Source organism: Globicephala melas, chromosome 19 (genome assembly GCF_963455315.2).
Source record: "Globicephala melas chromosome 19, mGloMel1.2, whole genome shotgun sequence".
In the NCBI taxonomy this organism is placed as follows: domain Eukaryota; kingdom Metazoa; phylum Chordata; class Mammalia; order Artiodactyla; family Delphinidae; genus Globicephala; species Globicephala melas.
Genome location: NC_083332.1, coordinates 8,912,250 through 8,929,369, shown reverse-complemented (window position 1 = coordinate 8,929,369; position 17,120 = coordinate 8,912,250). Strand labels below are relative to the sequence as shown.

The 17,120-nt window shown below is 52.9% G+C and overlaps 1 protein-coding gene across 1 annotated transcript; it reads right to left on the bottom strand.

The window, feature by feature from the left end:
- Positions 1-706: 706 nt before the first annotated feature.
- DACT3 (dishevelled binding antagonist of beta catenin 3) lies at positions 707-10,068 on the bottom strand. Its single transcript, XM_030873832.2, has 4 exons — positions 9,744-10,068; positions 4,262-4,358; positions 3,942-4,094; positions 707-2,953 (listed from the first exon to the last, which is right to left on the bottom strand). The coding sequence occupies exons 1-4, from the start codon at positions 9,990-9,992 to the stop codon at positions 1,566-1,568; spliced, it is 1,887 nt and encodes a 628-aa protein (XP_030729692.2). The 5' UTR covers positions 9,993-10,068; the 3' UTR covers positions 707-1,565.
- Between the last annotated feature and the right edge of the window lie 7,052 nt (positions 10,069-17,120).

Below are 17,120 nucleotides of genomic sequence, written 5' to 3'. Positions count from 1 at the left end.
TATGCAGCTACTACAGTGATAGGAAAATACGTCATCTAAATTTAGATGAAATGAACAAATCCCTAGAATACAACTTAGTAAAACTGACATAAGAAGAAATAGAAAAGCATAAACAAATAAAATAAAATAGAAAAGCTAAATAGTACTAAACCCGCAGAGATTCAATTAATTAAAATCCTTCCCATATAGAAATCTCCAGGCACAGATAACAAAAAAAATTGATAAACAATGCATACATATGGCTCAATTTATGTAAGTATATAGTTTTACCTATATAGAGTATAACTATATGTATATGCATATATATAGTTACATATATTTATATAGCTACAAGATTCATATATGTATGCAAACACATAAAGGAAAACATACAAGGATGCACATCAAACTGATTATGATGACTTCTGAGAGAAGGCGTTTGGGGCTGTCCCTTTACCTACATTATTTCCATTTAAAAAATTTTTGTTTTTTATTTCTTTATTATTTCCATTTTTATGAAACCATATTTATGACCAAACAAAACTCAACCAAAGGTCAGAGTCATTGAAGTAAAATATTCAATGGTAAGAAAATGCTATTGAGACCTACCCTGGGATCTGCCATCTGGTTCTGGACACTACATACCCAGAGCAAACCGTAGTTGCTCAATAAATATTAGTCCAAAGGAAAAGCCCATTTAGCCACAGAAGGAGAGTCCACCACCACGTATGTAACACTGTGCATTTATTTACAAAGAGGTTAGAGAAACACACAGATTCTGGCCCCCCTGTGCACTGGGGAGTCACCATCGTCATAATAAATACAGTAAGTTTTAAAAAAGAAAAAAAATACTGGATCGGAACAATGGAGGGTCATCCTGGACTCCCCCCACTCCCTCTCACAGAGGGTGCCACGAGATAGAAGCCATCTTCCTTCCCCTCTTCTACCCTCCAATCCTCCATATCTGTCCGGGGAGGGAGGTGAAAGAGTCTTTCTTTCTAGGTGTTACCAACTCCTACTTGACCCTCAAAACCCCAAAGTCAGTGCTCCTTCCCTTCCCAGGGCACTCTGCAGGCACCGTCTGGGTCAGACACAGAGTCTCTGACCAGGGTGCTAAGGGGGTATCCTAAGGGTCCAGGGACATGGAGGGGGGCACTTTGTGAATGAGGGGGGCCATATCTGGGCATGGAAAGGAGGAATAAGAAGGCTCAGTGAGAGAATGAAGGGGAACAAACGGACTAAGTGTCTAAACTAAAATGGGGAAATTCAAACTGAATTACCCCTGCTGCATACCATAGTACACCCATAGTACAGATGAAGAAAGTGAGGCCCACAGAAAGGGAACTTTCTTGCCCAAGGGCTGCAGAGCCAGCAGCTGAACTGGGTCAAACAGGGCTCCTCCCCCATTCCTCCCTGTGGTGGAGGGGGAGCCTTTTCAACCAAGACTGCAGTGGATGGGGCAGTGAGGAAGGGTCTTTGGAAGCAGAGAAAATGGTGGTCTTTGGAAGGGAGGTGTAGAAGGGTCAGTGATTGGGGGTGTGATGGTGCAGAGGCCATGAAGGGGGAGCCCAAGCAAACCTCTAAACTCACACTGTAGTCATGACCTTGAGAGAACCCGAACGGAAACGCAATATCTTCTTCTTGAGCGCGTGGGAAGCCTTGATCTTCACAAAGACTTTGGCGGGGCCTGCGGGCGCCCCTACACCTGCACCAGCCCCTGGCCCGGAGGCCGCGGTGGCTGCCACCAACTGCTGCGGCCACACGAGGCCACCGCTGCCATCGGAGTCGCTGGATGCGGAGCTGAAGGCAGGCGACTCTCCCTCGCTGGCGCTAGATTCACTCTCCCCGTAGCCGACGCCGACGCCGCCTGTCGGGCCCCGGCGTCCGAGGGGCCCCAGGCGCCCGGCCGAGCACTCCGAGTCGCTGCCCGCGCAGCCATAGAGCAAACGGCGCTGAGGAGCTGACGGGGATGGGCCAGGACCCGGGCCGCGGGCGGCGGGACCGCGGGGCCGGCCTCGGCGCCCATCGGCAGCGTCGATCTCGGCCGTGGAGCGCCAGCGGCGGCAGGACCCCGCGGCCTGAGCCGCGAGAGTGGGCGCTGGACCACGGCGGGGCCGTGGCGGCCGAGGCTCTTCTCTTTCGGCTGTAGGGTACTTGGGGGGGCCCGGAGGAACCGCGGCGGCGCGGCCCAAAAGGCTGGTCTCGGACTGGGAGCGAGCGGCCTTGCGAGCCCTGGGCGAGCCCCGGCGGCCCGAAGCCTCGGTCATGCGTCCGCGGCGGCCCGCGGCCCGGGGACGCTCCCGGGGTGGGGACTGCTCCACGCTGCGGCCGCGGGTTAGTGGGGGCGCTTTGCGGCGCGCCGCGCGGCCGGGGAGGCCGCGGGTGGCGGCCTGCGCGCCTGGGATGTACTGTGCCTTCACCAGGCGGCCCTCGGCCGGGCTGTCGGGGGGCGAGGGGGCAGCGGGCGGTGCGGCGGGCTCGGGGGCCGCCTCCGACTCCCATGGCGAAGCCCAGCCGCGGCCCAAGGGGGCCGGGCTGGCGGGACGGCCCACCGCGCGCTCCACCGGGGGCTCCGGCGCGGACCGCGCGCCTCCGGGGGGCGGGGACGCGTCGGGCGGCCGCTGGCGCACGCTGTTCTGGCGCCGCGGGCCCCCGTCCGCGCCCCCGGGACTGGTCCGGGGCTGGCCCGCCCCCCGGCGGCGGCGCCTGCGCAAGAGCGCCGAGATGTAGCCGTCCAGGGGCCGCCCGGAGCCCGCGGCGTCTGGCGAGTCCGGGGGAGGACGGCTGCACGGCCGCGGGCTGCGCAGCGCCACGGCGTGCAGGGGGCTGGGCGTCAGGAAGGGCCCCGCGCGGGCTCGTCGCTCCGCGGAGGAGCAGGCCTCCGGGACCGCAGCCGTCGGGTAGGGCGCCGAGAAGGACCGGGGCACGGCTGCCCGGGCGCCCACCGCCTCGTGTGCACTGGGACTGGCGTCTCCTAGGGGAGGGAGGCAAAAAGGGAAGAGAGGCTCTCAAAGCCCTTTCCCAATGAGCCTAGGAGGGGCAAATTGCCCACCGCCTCTCCTACTCTCCCACTCCCATTAAAAACAAAACACACACACACACACACACACACACAAAACCTGCTCTCACCCCTTCTCGCACACTAGGTTGATAACAAAATCTTCACAGTGGCCTATAAGACCTTGAATGGTCTGTCCTGCATCCGTGTCTCTGACCTCCAACTCCTCTACATTTATAGGTTTTCAGCTACACTGGCCTGGATGAAGGGGCCAGTCACGCTCCAGCCTCAGGGCCTTTGTACTTGCTGTTCCTGCTGCCTGAACTACTCCTCCCTCAGGATATCTGCTTGGCCCACTCCTTCACTTACTTTAGGGCCCCACTCAAATGCCACAGTCTCAGTGACCTCCTCTCCGGCCATATTTTCTAAAATTGGAGTTCCCTCCCCAACTCCAAGGGACACGCTGTCGTCCCCTTCCCTAATTTTCTTTTCATGGTACATGTCAATATCTAATATCCCAGATATTTTACTTATTTAGCTCGTATATTACCTATTTCTCCCACTAGAATGTCAGCTTCATGAAGACAGTGATTTTACTGCTGTATCCCTCACCCCTAGGATATGTGCTAGGAATGCACATAGTAGGGACTCAGAAACTTACTTGAATAAATGAACAGCAATTTTTGTTTACCTAATGGCTACCATGTGCCAAGTTCAATGTCTTAGGGCAGAGGCTCACTGAATAGTCAAAACTTCCCTATGAAGTAGGTGCTGTCATTAATCCCATTTTAACAGATGGAGAAACAGAGGGCCAGAAAGACGCAACATGCTCAAAATCACACAAAAAGGGACTGTCACGGCCAGAATTCGAATCCAGGTTGGTCTGACTCAGACGCTTGTGTTTAAAAGCATCCTCTTATTGTCCATTCCCTGGCTCTCGGGGGCCCAACCCCACCCACCTTACCTAGGGACTTGGGCCTCTCGCTGGCGTAGATGCCCCGGGGTTCAGAGGGACCCAGGCGTCCATAGGAGCCAGATCCAGAGAAGCCACTGTCCCCACAAAAGGTCGAGGGTGGTGAGTCCGGACCTCCTGTGGAGCTGGGGTCTTCATAGAAGCCTGGATTCCAAAAAGAAGGGGAGAGACAATCAGGGGGGCCTGAAAGGGGAAACCAGGGGTGGGGAGGAAAGGAGGAGATCAAGAGGCATAGAGTGGGGAGCCTGAGAAACAGGAGACAGTGGGGTGGGGTGTCCCAGGCAGACCCCACTACCTCTAGCCATGCTTACCCGAGCTGCGCCCACTCTCCTGTTCCAGGCCCCCAGACTCCAGGCTCAGGTCTCCCAGCTGCTGGCCCAGGTCCCAGATGAGCCCGGGCAAGGCTTCCTGAGGAGGTGGGAAAAGCAAGATGGTCAGAAGTACCCCCGAGCCCTCTGCCAACTGGTCCCCTATTCTAGGAGCTCATGGGCAGGGTTTCACTTTGACAGGGAGGCTGTGATTTCAAAAAGGTAAAAGAGTACCCAAGTTCCAGGATCCCCCTCAAGATCTCTGTCCCTTCATCCCATTAGAAAGTCCTCTGGCTGTCTAACTCTAGTCCCTCATGCTGCAGTCACCTCGTTCCCTCTTAAGTGTGAGTGATAAGTCTTCAGAAGTCCCCATCCCTTGTCCCCTCCCTATCAGCTCTTCCCTCTATCTGGTGCTCATGGCCCCTTAACTTTATTAGAATGTCCCTCTTTGAGTGTAACTTCAGGTCTTCTTGCTGTAAGGGCAGTTCGCCGCTAAAAGTTGGTGTTGAGGACCTAGCAGATCTCTTAGCCATCCATTCGTCTGCCTTCTCCCAGACTTTGACTCTCCTTTCTCAGATGCTCCTATCTTCCCCCACTGCTCCTTATAACCAATGGAAGGTCCTTCTGCAAGTCTTCCTTAAGTCCTTCCTGCTGCAGATTTTTAAAAAAATAAATTTATTTATTTTTGGCTGAGTTGGGTCTTTGTTGCTGTGCGCGGGCTTTCTCTAGTTGTGGCGAGTGGGGTCTTCTCATTGCAGAGCATGGGGTCTAGGCGCACGGGCTTCAGCAGTTGTGGCACGTAAGCTCTAGAGCATAGGCTCAGTAGTTGTGGCTCAAGGGCTTAGTTGCTCCGCAGCTTGTGGGATCTTCCTGGACCAGGGCTCAAACACCGTGTCCCCTGCATTGGCAGGCGGATTCTTAACCACTGCACCACCAGGGAAGTCCCCTGCTGCAGACTGATTCTTTCCCTCATTTGGATGACACAGGCTGACCATGACTCATAAATCTTTGCTTCTCCTCTCAGAAAGAATCCCCCCCATGCCTACTGGAAAGTCCTTCTGTGAATCTAGCCTTAGTGGTATTGTACTACAGCGGTGAACCCCAGCGGGTTCCTTTGTCCCCAGCAGGGACCACATCCTCCTCCTGCCCTTGCTCCATTCCCACCCAGAAGCCCCCATTGTCTGCTGCAGCTCCACATCCCCATGGGAAATTTCGATGGAGTCTACCCTGGATCCTTGCTGCAGGAAAAGACCATTTCCTATCAGATGTGGATAAATGAAGGTGAAAACCCTTTAAAAGGGGAGTGACTATGATGCGGTGGGGGTAGGGGCTGAAGCAACACAGATGGGGTCTCCAAGACACTAGGACTTAACCCTATTTTGGAAAACAGGGCCAGAGCCAGGAAGAGTCTCACGCGGATCTGGGTGAGGCCAGAGGTGGTGGCAGCCTCAGGCAGACGGTTGACCCTCAGACAAAAGCGGCTTGTCTGGACGGCAGGCGGCAGGAGGGAGGGAAGGAGGGAGGAGGGGCTGAGAGGGCAGACGCCCAGCCTTGCCTATTTAGGGCAGAAAGACTGGCCGGCTCCCCCGCAGACAACGCCCCCCCACCCCACCCCCGCCCCGCAGCTTCCTACTCCTTCGGCTGCTCTCCTGGGCCCCAGTCCCCACCCCTCCCCCCTAGAACAGAAGCCCCCGTCTGGGCTTGTTTATGGGAGGAAAGTCAACAAATCGTTCCACTTTGGGCTCCTGCCCTGCGTGTAAAGAGATGCTCGGGGTGGTGTCATCTTTGAGCAGAAGCCAGGAATGCAGCCGAATTGTGCAGCCTCAGGGGTGGCTAAAAAACATCAAGGACCTCCCCTATACCCCATAACCTGTCCCCCACTAATCATGCCCTTGCTCACGCTGCTGGAGCCACACTGGCCTCCTCGCTGTTCCCTGAACATATCACACATGCTCCTACCTCGGTGGGATGTGTTTCCCCAGCATACCCTCCTGGCTCTCTCCCTTGCTTCATTCAGATTGTTACATGCTCCCTTCTCTGACCACTCTTTCCAAAATAGCTCCTGATCATTCTGCACCTGGGTTGCCCTGCCTTTTTTCCACCATAGCAGTAATGACCTCCTGACTTAAAGTGACATATCAGGCTATTTGTTTATTGTCCTTCTCCCTAGATTGTCAGCCCCAGCCCCAGGAGGGCAGAGATTTTTGTCTGTTTTGTATACTGCTGTGCCTTCCCCCACCTCCACACGCACCCCCCCAACCCGCCCCAGTGTCTAGAACAGCTCTTGGCACAAAGTAGGTGCTCAGGAAATATTTGGGGAAGGAATGAATGAATACCACAGAATACTATACAGCTGTTAAAATGGAATGAGGCAATTTCTATATAGAACCATCTCCAAGACCTATCATGGAGTGGAAAAAGAAAAATGCAGAATGTATAGTATAAGGGTGAGTCAGAACTACCGGGGGTTCGTGTTAAAACCTAAATTACTGGGTCTGACCTACAGAGCTTCTGATTCCAGGCAGAAGCCTGAGAATTTGCATTTTGAACAAGTTCCCCAGTGACGCTGCTAGTGGTCCAGCGGGTCACACTTTGAGAACCACTGTCCATAGTGTCTGACACCTCACCCAAGAAACTGGAATTTGAAAAAAAGCAAAGCGAACTCTACGTATCGTGGTATGTAAGCTGTTTCTGCGCATAGATGCAGAACTCACACCAGGGTGACAGTGGTGGTGATCACAGGGGAGAGGGTGCATTTACGGGGTCAAGGGAGGGATGAGGGGACTGGATGGTAGGATGAAGTGTTTATGGAGGCATGGCTGGGAGCCAGATTGCCAGGGTTCAAATTCAGCTCTGCCACTTCCCAGCTGTGTGACCTTAAGCAGGTTACTTCACCTCTCTGGGCCTTAGTTTCCTCATCTGTAACATGGGCATCATTCGACTCCCTCTCCTATGAGGTTGTTGTGAGGATTAAATGAGTTTAAACAGCAGTTCCTTTTAGGCACTTAATAAATGCTGGATTTTATTATTACATGAAAGCTATGAATTTCTAACAAGGAAAATATAAAATCACGTTTTACTTGTGTAGTTAGAAATAAGAGAAAAAATATATTTTTTTTTTCCGGTAAGTTCTGCAGGTCTAATTTCAGTTCTTCCACTGCAGGGAAGAGTAGGAGTTTGGAAGATAAACAGCAGAGGCCTCCTCTTCCCCTGTGCCTGGACCCCCCAGCACCCCCGTAGTCTACACACCCCACCCCATTTGTAAGTCTGACCTCATTTCTTCCAGCTGCAAAGGGACAAATCTTTAAAAGACCAGAAGGTCCTTGGCCTGAATCTGGCTCCCTGCCTACCCACAATGCCCCTCACCCTTTTTTTGCAAGCCCTTCAGCAAGTGGGCCTGAGGCTCTCCAGCTCAGGCAGGTTTAACATGAATGTGGTTCGGACCCCTGGAGACCCCTTTGCCCAAACTTTCCCAGACCTTGGCTGCCCCCACTCACATGCCCCCAATCTGTGTCCAATTCCCTTTATCTCTGTTAGGAAGTCCTTCTGCAAGTCTAACTTTAATCCTTCTTGCTGGAAGGGGACCATTTTCCTTGGTGGGAGAGAACAGAACTCCTGCCCCCATTCAGGATTCTTGCCTCTTTTCTCTGAGATACCCCTAATCTTTCCCTTCATCCCCATCATTCCTATTAGAAACGAACCAACTCTGGCTTCCATCTTTCTTGCTTCAAAGGGAGTGTATTCCTGGGAGGGGGGTGGAGGAGTGGGAGGGGTAAGCTTCATAAAACAGAGACTCAGGGACCAGAGGAGGCTCCCACCCCCTCTTTGGAAGGACCCAGGAACCCCCAACACCAGAGGAGTTTATATTTAGCGCTTCTCTGCTCCTCCCTCAGTGGCGCTGTCTCCTTCCCGTTGCCTGCCACCGCCTCCTCCCTGACGCTGGGACGGAGCTTTGCCTGGAGATTGTGGGGGGAAGAGGCCCCTCCACTACCACTTCGTGGGGGAGATACTGAGGGCTGGGGGGTAGACAGAGGGGCAGAGAAAGGGGAGACTGAGGCAGAGAGAGGCAGAGGATGAGGGACAGGGAGGCAGGACACAGCTGGCCCATCCGCATGCCTTCTCCCTTTCCTTGGAGGGGTGGGAGGTGCCTTCCCAAGCCCAGCCAGCTCAGGGTGGGGTGAGCTGCTGAAGGCCCCTACAACGCGTCTCTAACTTTGGGAGGGGGTGAGGCCTCCCACAGCTGTTTCTGTTTCCAGAGAAGAATGTGCAGGGTCCCTCTCCCCACCGGGGGTGGGGGGGGGCTGGGGGGGGAGGGACTGGGCTTGCAGCCCCAGAGTCTGGCTTCAGTATTCCTCCCCATTCTCCATCTGGGGAGGGGGCAGTCGAGGTCAGTAGCAGGGAGAGCCCCCTCCCCCCACTACCTCGGCTCAGGTTTCCCCAAACGGGAAGCTCTGACCACACACAGGCTTGGGGATGGGATCAGCAAGTGAAGCCCGGGTCTGGGGCCTGGCGGGCTGGGGGGAGGGGAAGAGAGAGAGGGACAAGGATGTGGGGCAGGAAGAGAGAGAGGTGCAGAAATGCGAGAAGGGAAGGCCAGGGAGACAGAGATAGAGAGACAGAGGATTGAGAAAGACGGAGAAAGAGACACAAAGTCACAGAGATGGGGCAGTTGGGAAAAGAGTGCAAGAAACACAGGAAGAGGTCAGGAGAATTAAGAAATGGCATAGAGACGGAAAGAGGGGTGATGCTCCTTAAGTAATTCTGGAGAACTCTGGCTCATCTTCCACTATCAGAGCACCCAGGGAATCTAGAAGTCAGACACCCATGCTGCCTCAATCTACCGCCTCTTGGCTTAACCAGGGCTGTGGCCAGGTAGGAAAGGAGGGAAAGTGTCACAGAGGGTCAAGATCACCGTGGGATCCTAAGGGACTGTGAACTTCCTCTCAGCAGCAATCCCTCCCTCAGGAGGCCCGAGGATCCCCTCCCCCCCTCCCCGCCCCCTCCGGAGATCTCCAAGCACACCAGGACTTAGGGAAGTCGGGGCCCGGTATGGAGGCCGGGAGAGAGGCATGTTTGGATCCTGCCGTGTGACCTTGGGTGAGTCGTTTGCCTTCTCTGAGACTCAGGGTTTTTCTCTCTGTGAAGTGGGAACTATCACCCCCTGCCCCCCAAGCTGCAAGAAGACAACGCTCGCCAAATACTCAGCCTGGGCTTGACACATACTTGGTGCCCAGATGGATTTTCTTTGGGGAAGGGGTGTAGGGAATGGGCCTGAGGGTCCGGCGGAGGCAATGCAGCCCCCTTCCCCAGTTTGGGGGCGGGGAGGCCTGATCCCGCCCGCCGCCCCGACCCCCCAGCCCCACCCCCCTCTCCTTTCCCCCTCCTCCCTCCCCCACCCGGACGGGTGTCTGAGCATCCAGCCGAGACAGGCGGACAGACAGACACAGACGGGGGCAGAGGGACGGACGGACAGGCGGCCCCTCACCAGCTGCTCTTCCAGGGCCGCTGCGGCCCGGCGCGCCGCCGCCGCATCTTCGTCCTCGTCGGCGTCCTCCTCGTCCTCGGCCTCGGCGCCCCCCATTCCGGGCTGGGCCAGCCGCAGCGCCTGCTGCACGCGGTACTCCTGCCTCTCCCGGAGCCAGTGTAACTCGCAGAGCCCGGCCAGGCTGCCCTCCAGCCAGCCCCGCAGCCGACCCCTCTCGGGGCTCACCGGGAAGGAGAAGGCCCGGATCATGGCTGCGGCCCCCCGCCCCAGCCCGGCCGGGCCCCGCGGCCACCCCTCTCCCGGTCCCACCTCCCCGCCCCAAGAGCCCGCCTGCCCGCCCGCCCGCTGGCCCGGCTGTCACCGTCTCATCTGCATAGGCGCCCGCCCATTGGGCCGCCCACCCGCGCCTTATCTGCATGGCCACGCCCCCGGCGACAGAGCAACCATCGCTTATTGGCTGGTACCCTTCCTTACGAAGATGCTCTGCTGTGCACCCGCGCCCCCCAACGCGACGCATGCTCGCAGCTGCCTACTCGCTCTGCTTACTGGCCTCTTCGCCACGCCCCCCTTCTCACCTCCCTTTGGGCCGTGGCCATGCCCCCACGCGTCACAATGAAACAAGTCTGCCCCTTGCCCCGATGTCATTGGTCCTTGTCTCCCCTGCAGCTGGTTCCGCCCCCTTGCAGGAGAGGTCTGGCTACCATTGGACTGTCCCGCGAGAGGGGCAGGGGTGATCTATAAATAGAGAATCTGTCCCCGTGACATTTTGGCAGCTGCTTCTCTCCCCCCACCCCTCGTAACCTTCAGCTTCTGAGGCTAAGCGGGGGGTCGGAAAGGGTTTGAGAGGCGAGTGCTGATTTTGCCTGCTCTTCCAGGAAGCCTTCCCAGACATTCAGCTGTAAAAGTAGAGGGCCAAACCACTAAAAATTGGTAATCCTCCCATAAAATTGTGCTTCTGAGCGAGACCGGCTTCACGAGCATACGACCGGCTTAGAAGGGCCCCGAGCTTGGTTTAATATTCTGCTGTTACTGTCTTGAAATTCTTATTTTTTTGAAAACGGGCCTCGCATTTTCATTTTGCACTGAGCCTTTCAAATTCGGTAGCCAGTCTTACGTCTAAGAGTTTAAGATCGGTCATGTCCCAAATTCTGGAATTATAAGACCCTGGCTGTAAGATTCTATGATTCCACCCTAACAGAATCTAAGCGTCTTTTGTCTCCCAGATGCTGTGAGGCTTTGCGCTCACCATTCTACGATTCCAGGGGCCTTTGTTCTACGTTCTAAGAGGCTTTGTTCTCAGCCTTCTAAGATGCTCTGTTCTCAACGTTCTGTGGTTCATAAGTCTGAGCCTGACGTTCGTTTCCAAGGTTCCCTCCTCCCTCCCCTGGCTCCGCGAGCGGGGCTGGCGCCCCCTCAGGCGGCCAGCCAGTGTCACTACACCGAGTGTGCGTCCCTACAACCTTCAAGATTTAGCTTCAAAATTCATACCCATTTCTCAGACAGACCTTCACTCCCTAAAAGCCAGGGCCCAGAAGATCATGTAAGACCCTCCCTCTTTTATGATCCCAGGTTACCTTCCGGTCCTGAACTGGAGAGACAATGTTGGTGACTGAGAGCAAAGACTCCAGAACCAGACTGCCTAGGGTGAGCCCTAGCTCTGCCACTTTCTAGCTGTGTGACCTTGGGAAACATGCTTAACCTCTCTGTGCCTCCATTTCCTTAGCTGTATAATCGGAGTTGTAACACTGTCTACCTCATAGAGTTGTTATGAGGATTAAGGGAGATGTTAGTCAAGTGCTTGGAGTAGTGCCTTCCATGTATAAAGAGCCACAGAAGGGCCTGATAAATAAGTTAAAAATAATCTAGTGAGTCCCAAGGAGAAAAAATGAGTCTGGGTTTTAGTAGAGATAAACTTTATTTAATCCCCCTCTTGTTTTATTATTATTATTATTTACTTACTTATTTTGGCTGCGCTGGGTCTTAGTTGCCGCACGCGGGATCTTAGTCGTGGCATGCATGCGGGATCTAGTTCCTTGGCCAGGGATCGAACCCGGGCCCCCTGCATCGGGAGCATGGAGTCTTACCCACTGGACCACCAGGGAAGTCCCCCCTGCCTCTTGTTTAAGACAGATGTAGACTGTCCTTACATTACCTAAATTTACCAACAATGGGGAGATGATCAGGCTGATGAAAGGGGATATGGAAAACTCTCTCTCAAACAAGATTTTCTTAGTAGTAAGGATCTGGGGTGATGTCAGGATTGGTCTTCATCTCTGCTGTTTGTGCAAGACCAGTTGAACCATTTGCTGTGTAAAATGTTGGATCTGGAGCTGACTTAGGGGTTCTGGCCATTTGAAGATGGGTATTCCTAGGAAGACAAATAAAAAGAGAATTATTCATGGTTGAATAAGGGAGTAAAACCAAGATTTGAGACCAGAGGGCAGCCATTTAAGAGGGTTCCAAGAAGGAGGTGAAGAGAGATCCTTGGTTGGTGGAGTCAGAACAGCGGTAGCAATTTTGTGGATTTCCTTGTTGGCCTTTTCATGTTGATGACGATGATGTCTGCAGAATTCCTGGGGATGAACCTGGAACTTCCTGGTTCCAGGAAGTTCCTGGGGTTACTTCCAACCGCAGCACACAAGTCCCTGCCCTGGAAACCCCTGAAGAGTTGTCCAAACATGGTCAGAGGCCAGATGAAATCCTTGGAGTTTACTCCCAAGCATTTGGTTTCTTATCCCAAGGTTTCTTTGGGTCCTGATGAAAAAGGAGATTACAGACATCCTGGATCTGCATGATTTCAGCCTCCACAGGATTTGGCGGATCTCTCACGTTTGTGAGGAGTTGGGTGTTTGACAGGAGAAAGAATGAATTCTGAGGTATTGACAGAATGAAGGGAAATTGAAACGCTGATAAGGGCTGCGAAGTCGCCACGAGTAAATTATGAATCACTGGGGGGCAATCCAAGACTCGTGGAAATAATTGCCTTATTTATTTGAGTGGTCAGAAAACAAATGTCGATTAAAGGTGGAAAACCAAGGAGAAGGTGCAGGGACAGGACTGGGACCATGAGATGAGTCACAAGAGGCGCGATGCCACTGACACCAAGAGACATTGTCAGTGACATCAGTTGACTAGGGATTAGTAATATTGTGATAGCTGGAAAACCCAGGTGAGTTCAATGAGGAGGTGGTTCCTGCCATTATGGTTTTATGGCATCATTTAAAGTTCAGTGATTACAGAAACTGAGTCCCGTGAAGGGGCCATTAGGGAAGTTGTATTGAATAAAAGGAGGACATGAATCCTGATTCATAGATGGTGCAGGCAGGGAGAACTTCCTGTAACAATTGAGCACTGAGTTGGGAGGGGTCTTGGAAGGGAGTATGTGGGACAATGCTCAATCCATCTGCAACGATCCTATTTTCCAAATCAGGTCACATTCTCAGATACTGGGGGATAAGACTTTCACATATATTTGGGGGGACACAATTAAACCCGTAACAGACCCAGAAACCACTGGAGTTGCATTTTCAGTCTTGGGTGAAGATGAAATTAATGATGGGATAAATGCGTTCTGTGGATAAGGTCTTACCTTCAGGTGCAAGGACATGTACTAAATAGTATACTTGTGGCTTACATCGTTGTAATTTGTCCCCAGATATCTTGCGTCCCTATGGGCAAGGGCACGGGGTAGATATTGAGTGGCAGTGAGTGAGCTGTTGAAATGAACAGACGAGAAGATGATCCACGTTTTGGATTAGAGAGGAACTGCAAGGGAAAACCAAATCCTTCAAATTTATACTCAGCGTCTGAGAAAAGTAAGTAGGAACTTCAGTGAGTCCTTGAGACCTACCTGTCCGTGTATATTGTTGATGTTCCCAGGTGAAAACAAAGAGAGACTGTGAATTGGGGGGTGTTGGAAGGAATAGAGGCTGGCCAGGAAGGTGTATGGATCGGGAGCTCTCGGGAACCAAGCTTTGACTATTTTATTTATAGCCTAGAGGTCTTGGACTAGCCAGTATCCCAGTGGAAACACTGGGGTTCTTCTTGGTTCCCTGACCAGGGATTGAACCCAGGCCCTCGGCAGTAAAAACGCAGAGTCCTAACCACTGGACCGCGAGGGAATTTCCAACATTGGGGTTCTTGACAGTCAAGATGGGAGTGTTGCAGGGGCTGGAGGTGGGTATGAGGAGGCCTTGAATGATGGGTTGAGTGTGTCAGAGCATGTGAAGGTGGTTTCAGGAGGGACATGAAAAAAATCTATTTCCACTTTAAGAGGCTCAGCCTCTGAGATGCATCCTATGTTTGCTGAGTTGGAGGCCCAAAGAGAATCACGGGTTGGGGTCAGCATATCTTGACTCTGTGGGCCTCAGGGAGAGGTTGATGGGTTTTTTTCTGGGGGGTGAGGGAGATTAGTGATCTAAGATGGACAGTGGCAGTCAGGGACTGGGAAAAATAGGCTCTCTTGTGAACATGAAATGTTAATGTTCCCAAATGATAAAATATCCCTTCCTGAAAGACTTATTGGAATAATCTGAGTAAGAAACTGTGCTGGGTAGTAAGGGGCCTAACAAGACGGACGGAGAGTGGCTTAGACACGGTGTGGCAAATTGTGGCATCTCATGGCAATCATTGCTGGGCAGGGGGCTTCTCTGGTGGCGCAGTGGTTAAGCATCTGCCTGCCAATGCAGGGAACACGGGTTCGAGCCCTGGTCTGGGAAGATCCCACATGCTGCGAAGCAGTTAAGCCCATGCGCCACAACTACTGAAGCCCACGCGCCTAGAGCCCGTGCTCCGCAACAAGAGAAGCCACTGCAGTGAGAAGCCCGTGCACCGCAACGGAGAGTAGCCCGCAAGAAGCAAGCCACTAAGAAGCAACGAAGACCCAACGCAGCCATGAATAAATAAATCAAATAAATCAATTTAAAAATCATTGCTGGGCACCAAGGGAGGGTAAGGGGTTGGGGGGACTGTGAGATACTTAAGGGGGTGGGATGGCCCCTGTATCTACAAAGCCAGGGCTAGCACGTCCATTAATGAGAACGGTCATTTCCCTCTGTGGGTTGAAGGGTGTTTATGGACACAGAGGAAAAAATCTGCTGGGAGTCCCTGAGGAGACTGAATACAATTCCGTTTTGTATTTTAAAGCTGGACAGTCTCAAATCCAACGTCCCTTTTCTTTACAGTACCTATAGCTGTCTCTGTCAAGATTTGGTTTAGTGTTTTGTGATGGCCCTGATAGGATGGACCTTTTTTTTCTTTTCCTCTCCCGTTGTTTAAGTAGCAGGTCTTAAACTGGATTGTGTGAATTTTTTTTTTTTCCTGCATCCTCTTGTTGGGCTCTCTTGGAGTTCTGGAATCAAGGCATTTCTCCAGCTAACATGGTGTTTTTCATCATGTCTCTAATTTTTGGTCTCAGAATGTTGACAAAACTCGTGGCCACGATAGAAGCGGTGTGACTGTCAAGGACCAGGCCTTTCCATACATTTCCTGGACTGGCTGTATCATTGCAGATGGATTTGGGACTCTGTTGTCTACACTCCTGGATTTTAGACCAGTCAGTTTTAGGAGAAGCATTCAGGATGGAGTCTAAGAACATTTATTCCCCCATAGTATTGGCTTGGATTCTGCCTCGGAGGTGTTCTGGCTCATTTGGAGATCCTCATTGACTGAAGTTCATTTAGCTTTTTCAAACTAAAGATGTGCAACTCCGGAACCGACCAGCAGATGGACTAATGGATATAAATTGGAAAGACTTGGAGCGTAAGCTCTGGGTACTAGCCTAAATTGGCTGCTAAATACCACCCTGTTTTTATGGGGCTCGGGAAAATCTCTAACTATGGCGTGTAACTCCAAGCGTGACCAAGGTGTAAAGAGAACTTGTCTAAGTGCATGCTCTGATTGCTTGCCTTCAGCTGTAGGGCCAACAATCTGAGTGAACAACGGGGAGCTAGGGAGCTGAAGGGCAGGGGTCAAAGGAAGAGAGAGGTTCCCTCTGCCTACAACCTCAGGGCCAAGGTGAACCTTAAGAAGTCAGCTCAGGGACTTCGCTGGTGGCCCAGTGGTTAAGACTCCACGCTCCCAATGCAGGGGGCACAGGTTCGATCCTTGGTCAGGGAACTAGATCCCGCATGCCGCAACTGAAGATCCGCATACCGCAATGAAGATCGCGCATAACGCAACTAACACCTGGTGCAGCCAAATATTTAAAAAAAAAAAAAGTCAGCTCAGAAGAGCTGCCCCCAGACCCCCAGGCTCCCTCTAGGCTGCCCCACCCTCTTGGGCTCTCCCATTCCAGCCCTCCCCACTCTGGGTCATCACTCACAGGGAACGGGTCTGTCTCCCCCACGGGATGGTGAACCCCCCTGAAGGCAGGACCTGGGCTGTCTCAGTTACCACCGTGTCCCCAGCATCATCCAGCACAGTGTGAGAAATGGAGGAACCGACGAGTGGGCACATTCAGTGTGTAGACAAGTCATCGCATCAATTTAAGAGAAAACACCAGCTGCTGTGTATCAGCTTTCTACCGTGGGCCAGACTTGTGCTAACTGCATTGTTATTAATACTTGTGATTAGTAGCAATAAGACCAAATAAAAAATTAAACCGTTAAGCCATGAGATTACTTGCTTTTCTATAAATCCTTCCCCCCTCCGATCACATTCCTTCCATCTCTCCTCCATTACTCTTCCCTCTCGTATGCTCCTCCACACTGTTCCCCTCTAGTCCTCCCTCCTGGCAGTGCTCCCTCTGTGTATATATATATATATTTTTTTTTTAAATTAATTAATTTATTTTTGCCTGCGTTGGGTCTTTGTTGCTGTGTGCGGGCTTTCTCTAGTTGCGGCGAGCCGGGACTACTCTTCGTTGAGGCACGCAGGCTTCTCATTGCTGTGGCTTCTCTTGTTGCAGATCATGGGCTCTAGGCGCGCGGGCTTCAGTAGTTGTAGCACGTGGGCTCAGTAGTTGTGGCTCGCGCGGGCTCTAGAGCGCAGGCTCAGTAGTTGTGGTGCACGGGCTTAGTTGCTCCGCAGCCTGTGGGATCTTCCCGGACCAGGGCTGGAACCCCTGACCCCTGCATTGGCAGGCGGAGTCTCAACCACTGCGCCACCAGGGAAGCCCCCTCTGTATATTTTTTACCCCAGTTAGTTCTCCTTCCAAAACTCCTCTCCCTTCAGTGCTCCTCCCCATCCCTCCTCCATCCCATCTTCTTTCCAGGTGAACTCCATCTGGGTGAACAACAAACTAATGATAGGAGAGTGCGGTGTGGCCAAAAGATCAAGGCCATTGGGCCAGGGATGAGTCCGTTTTAATTGCTGAGGAATTAGCTTTGTAAATAACCCCGGCCCCTGCCCCCAGCCCCGCCATGCCCCTCCCCCGGG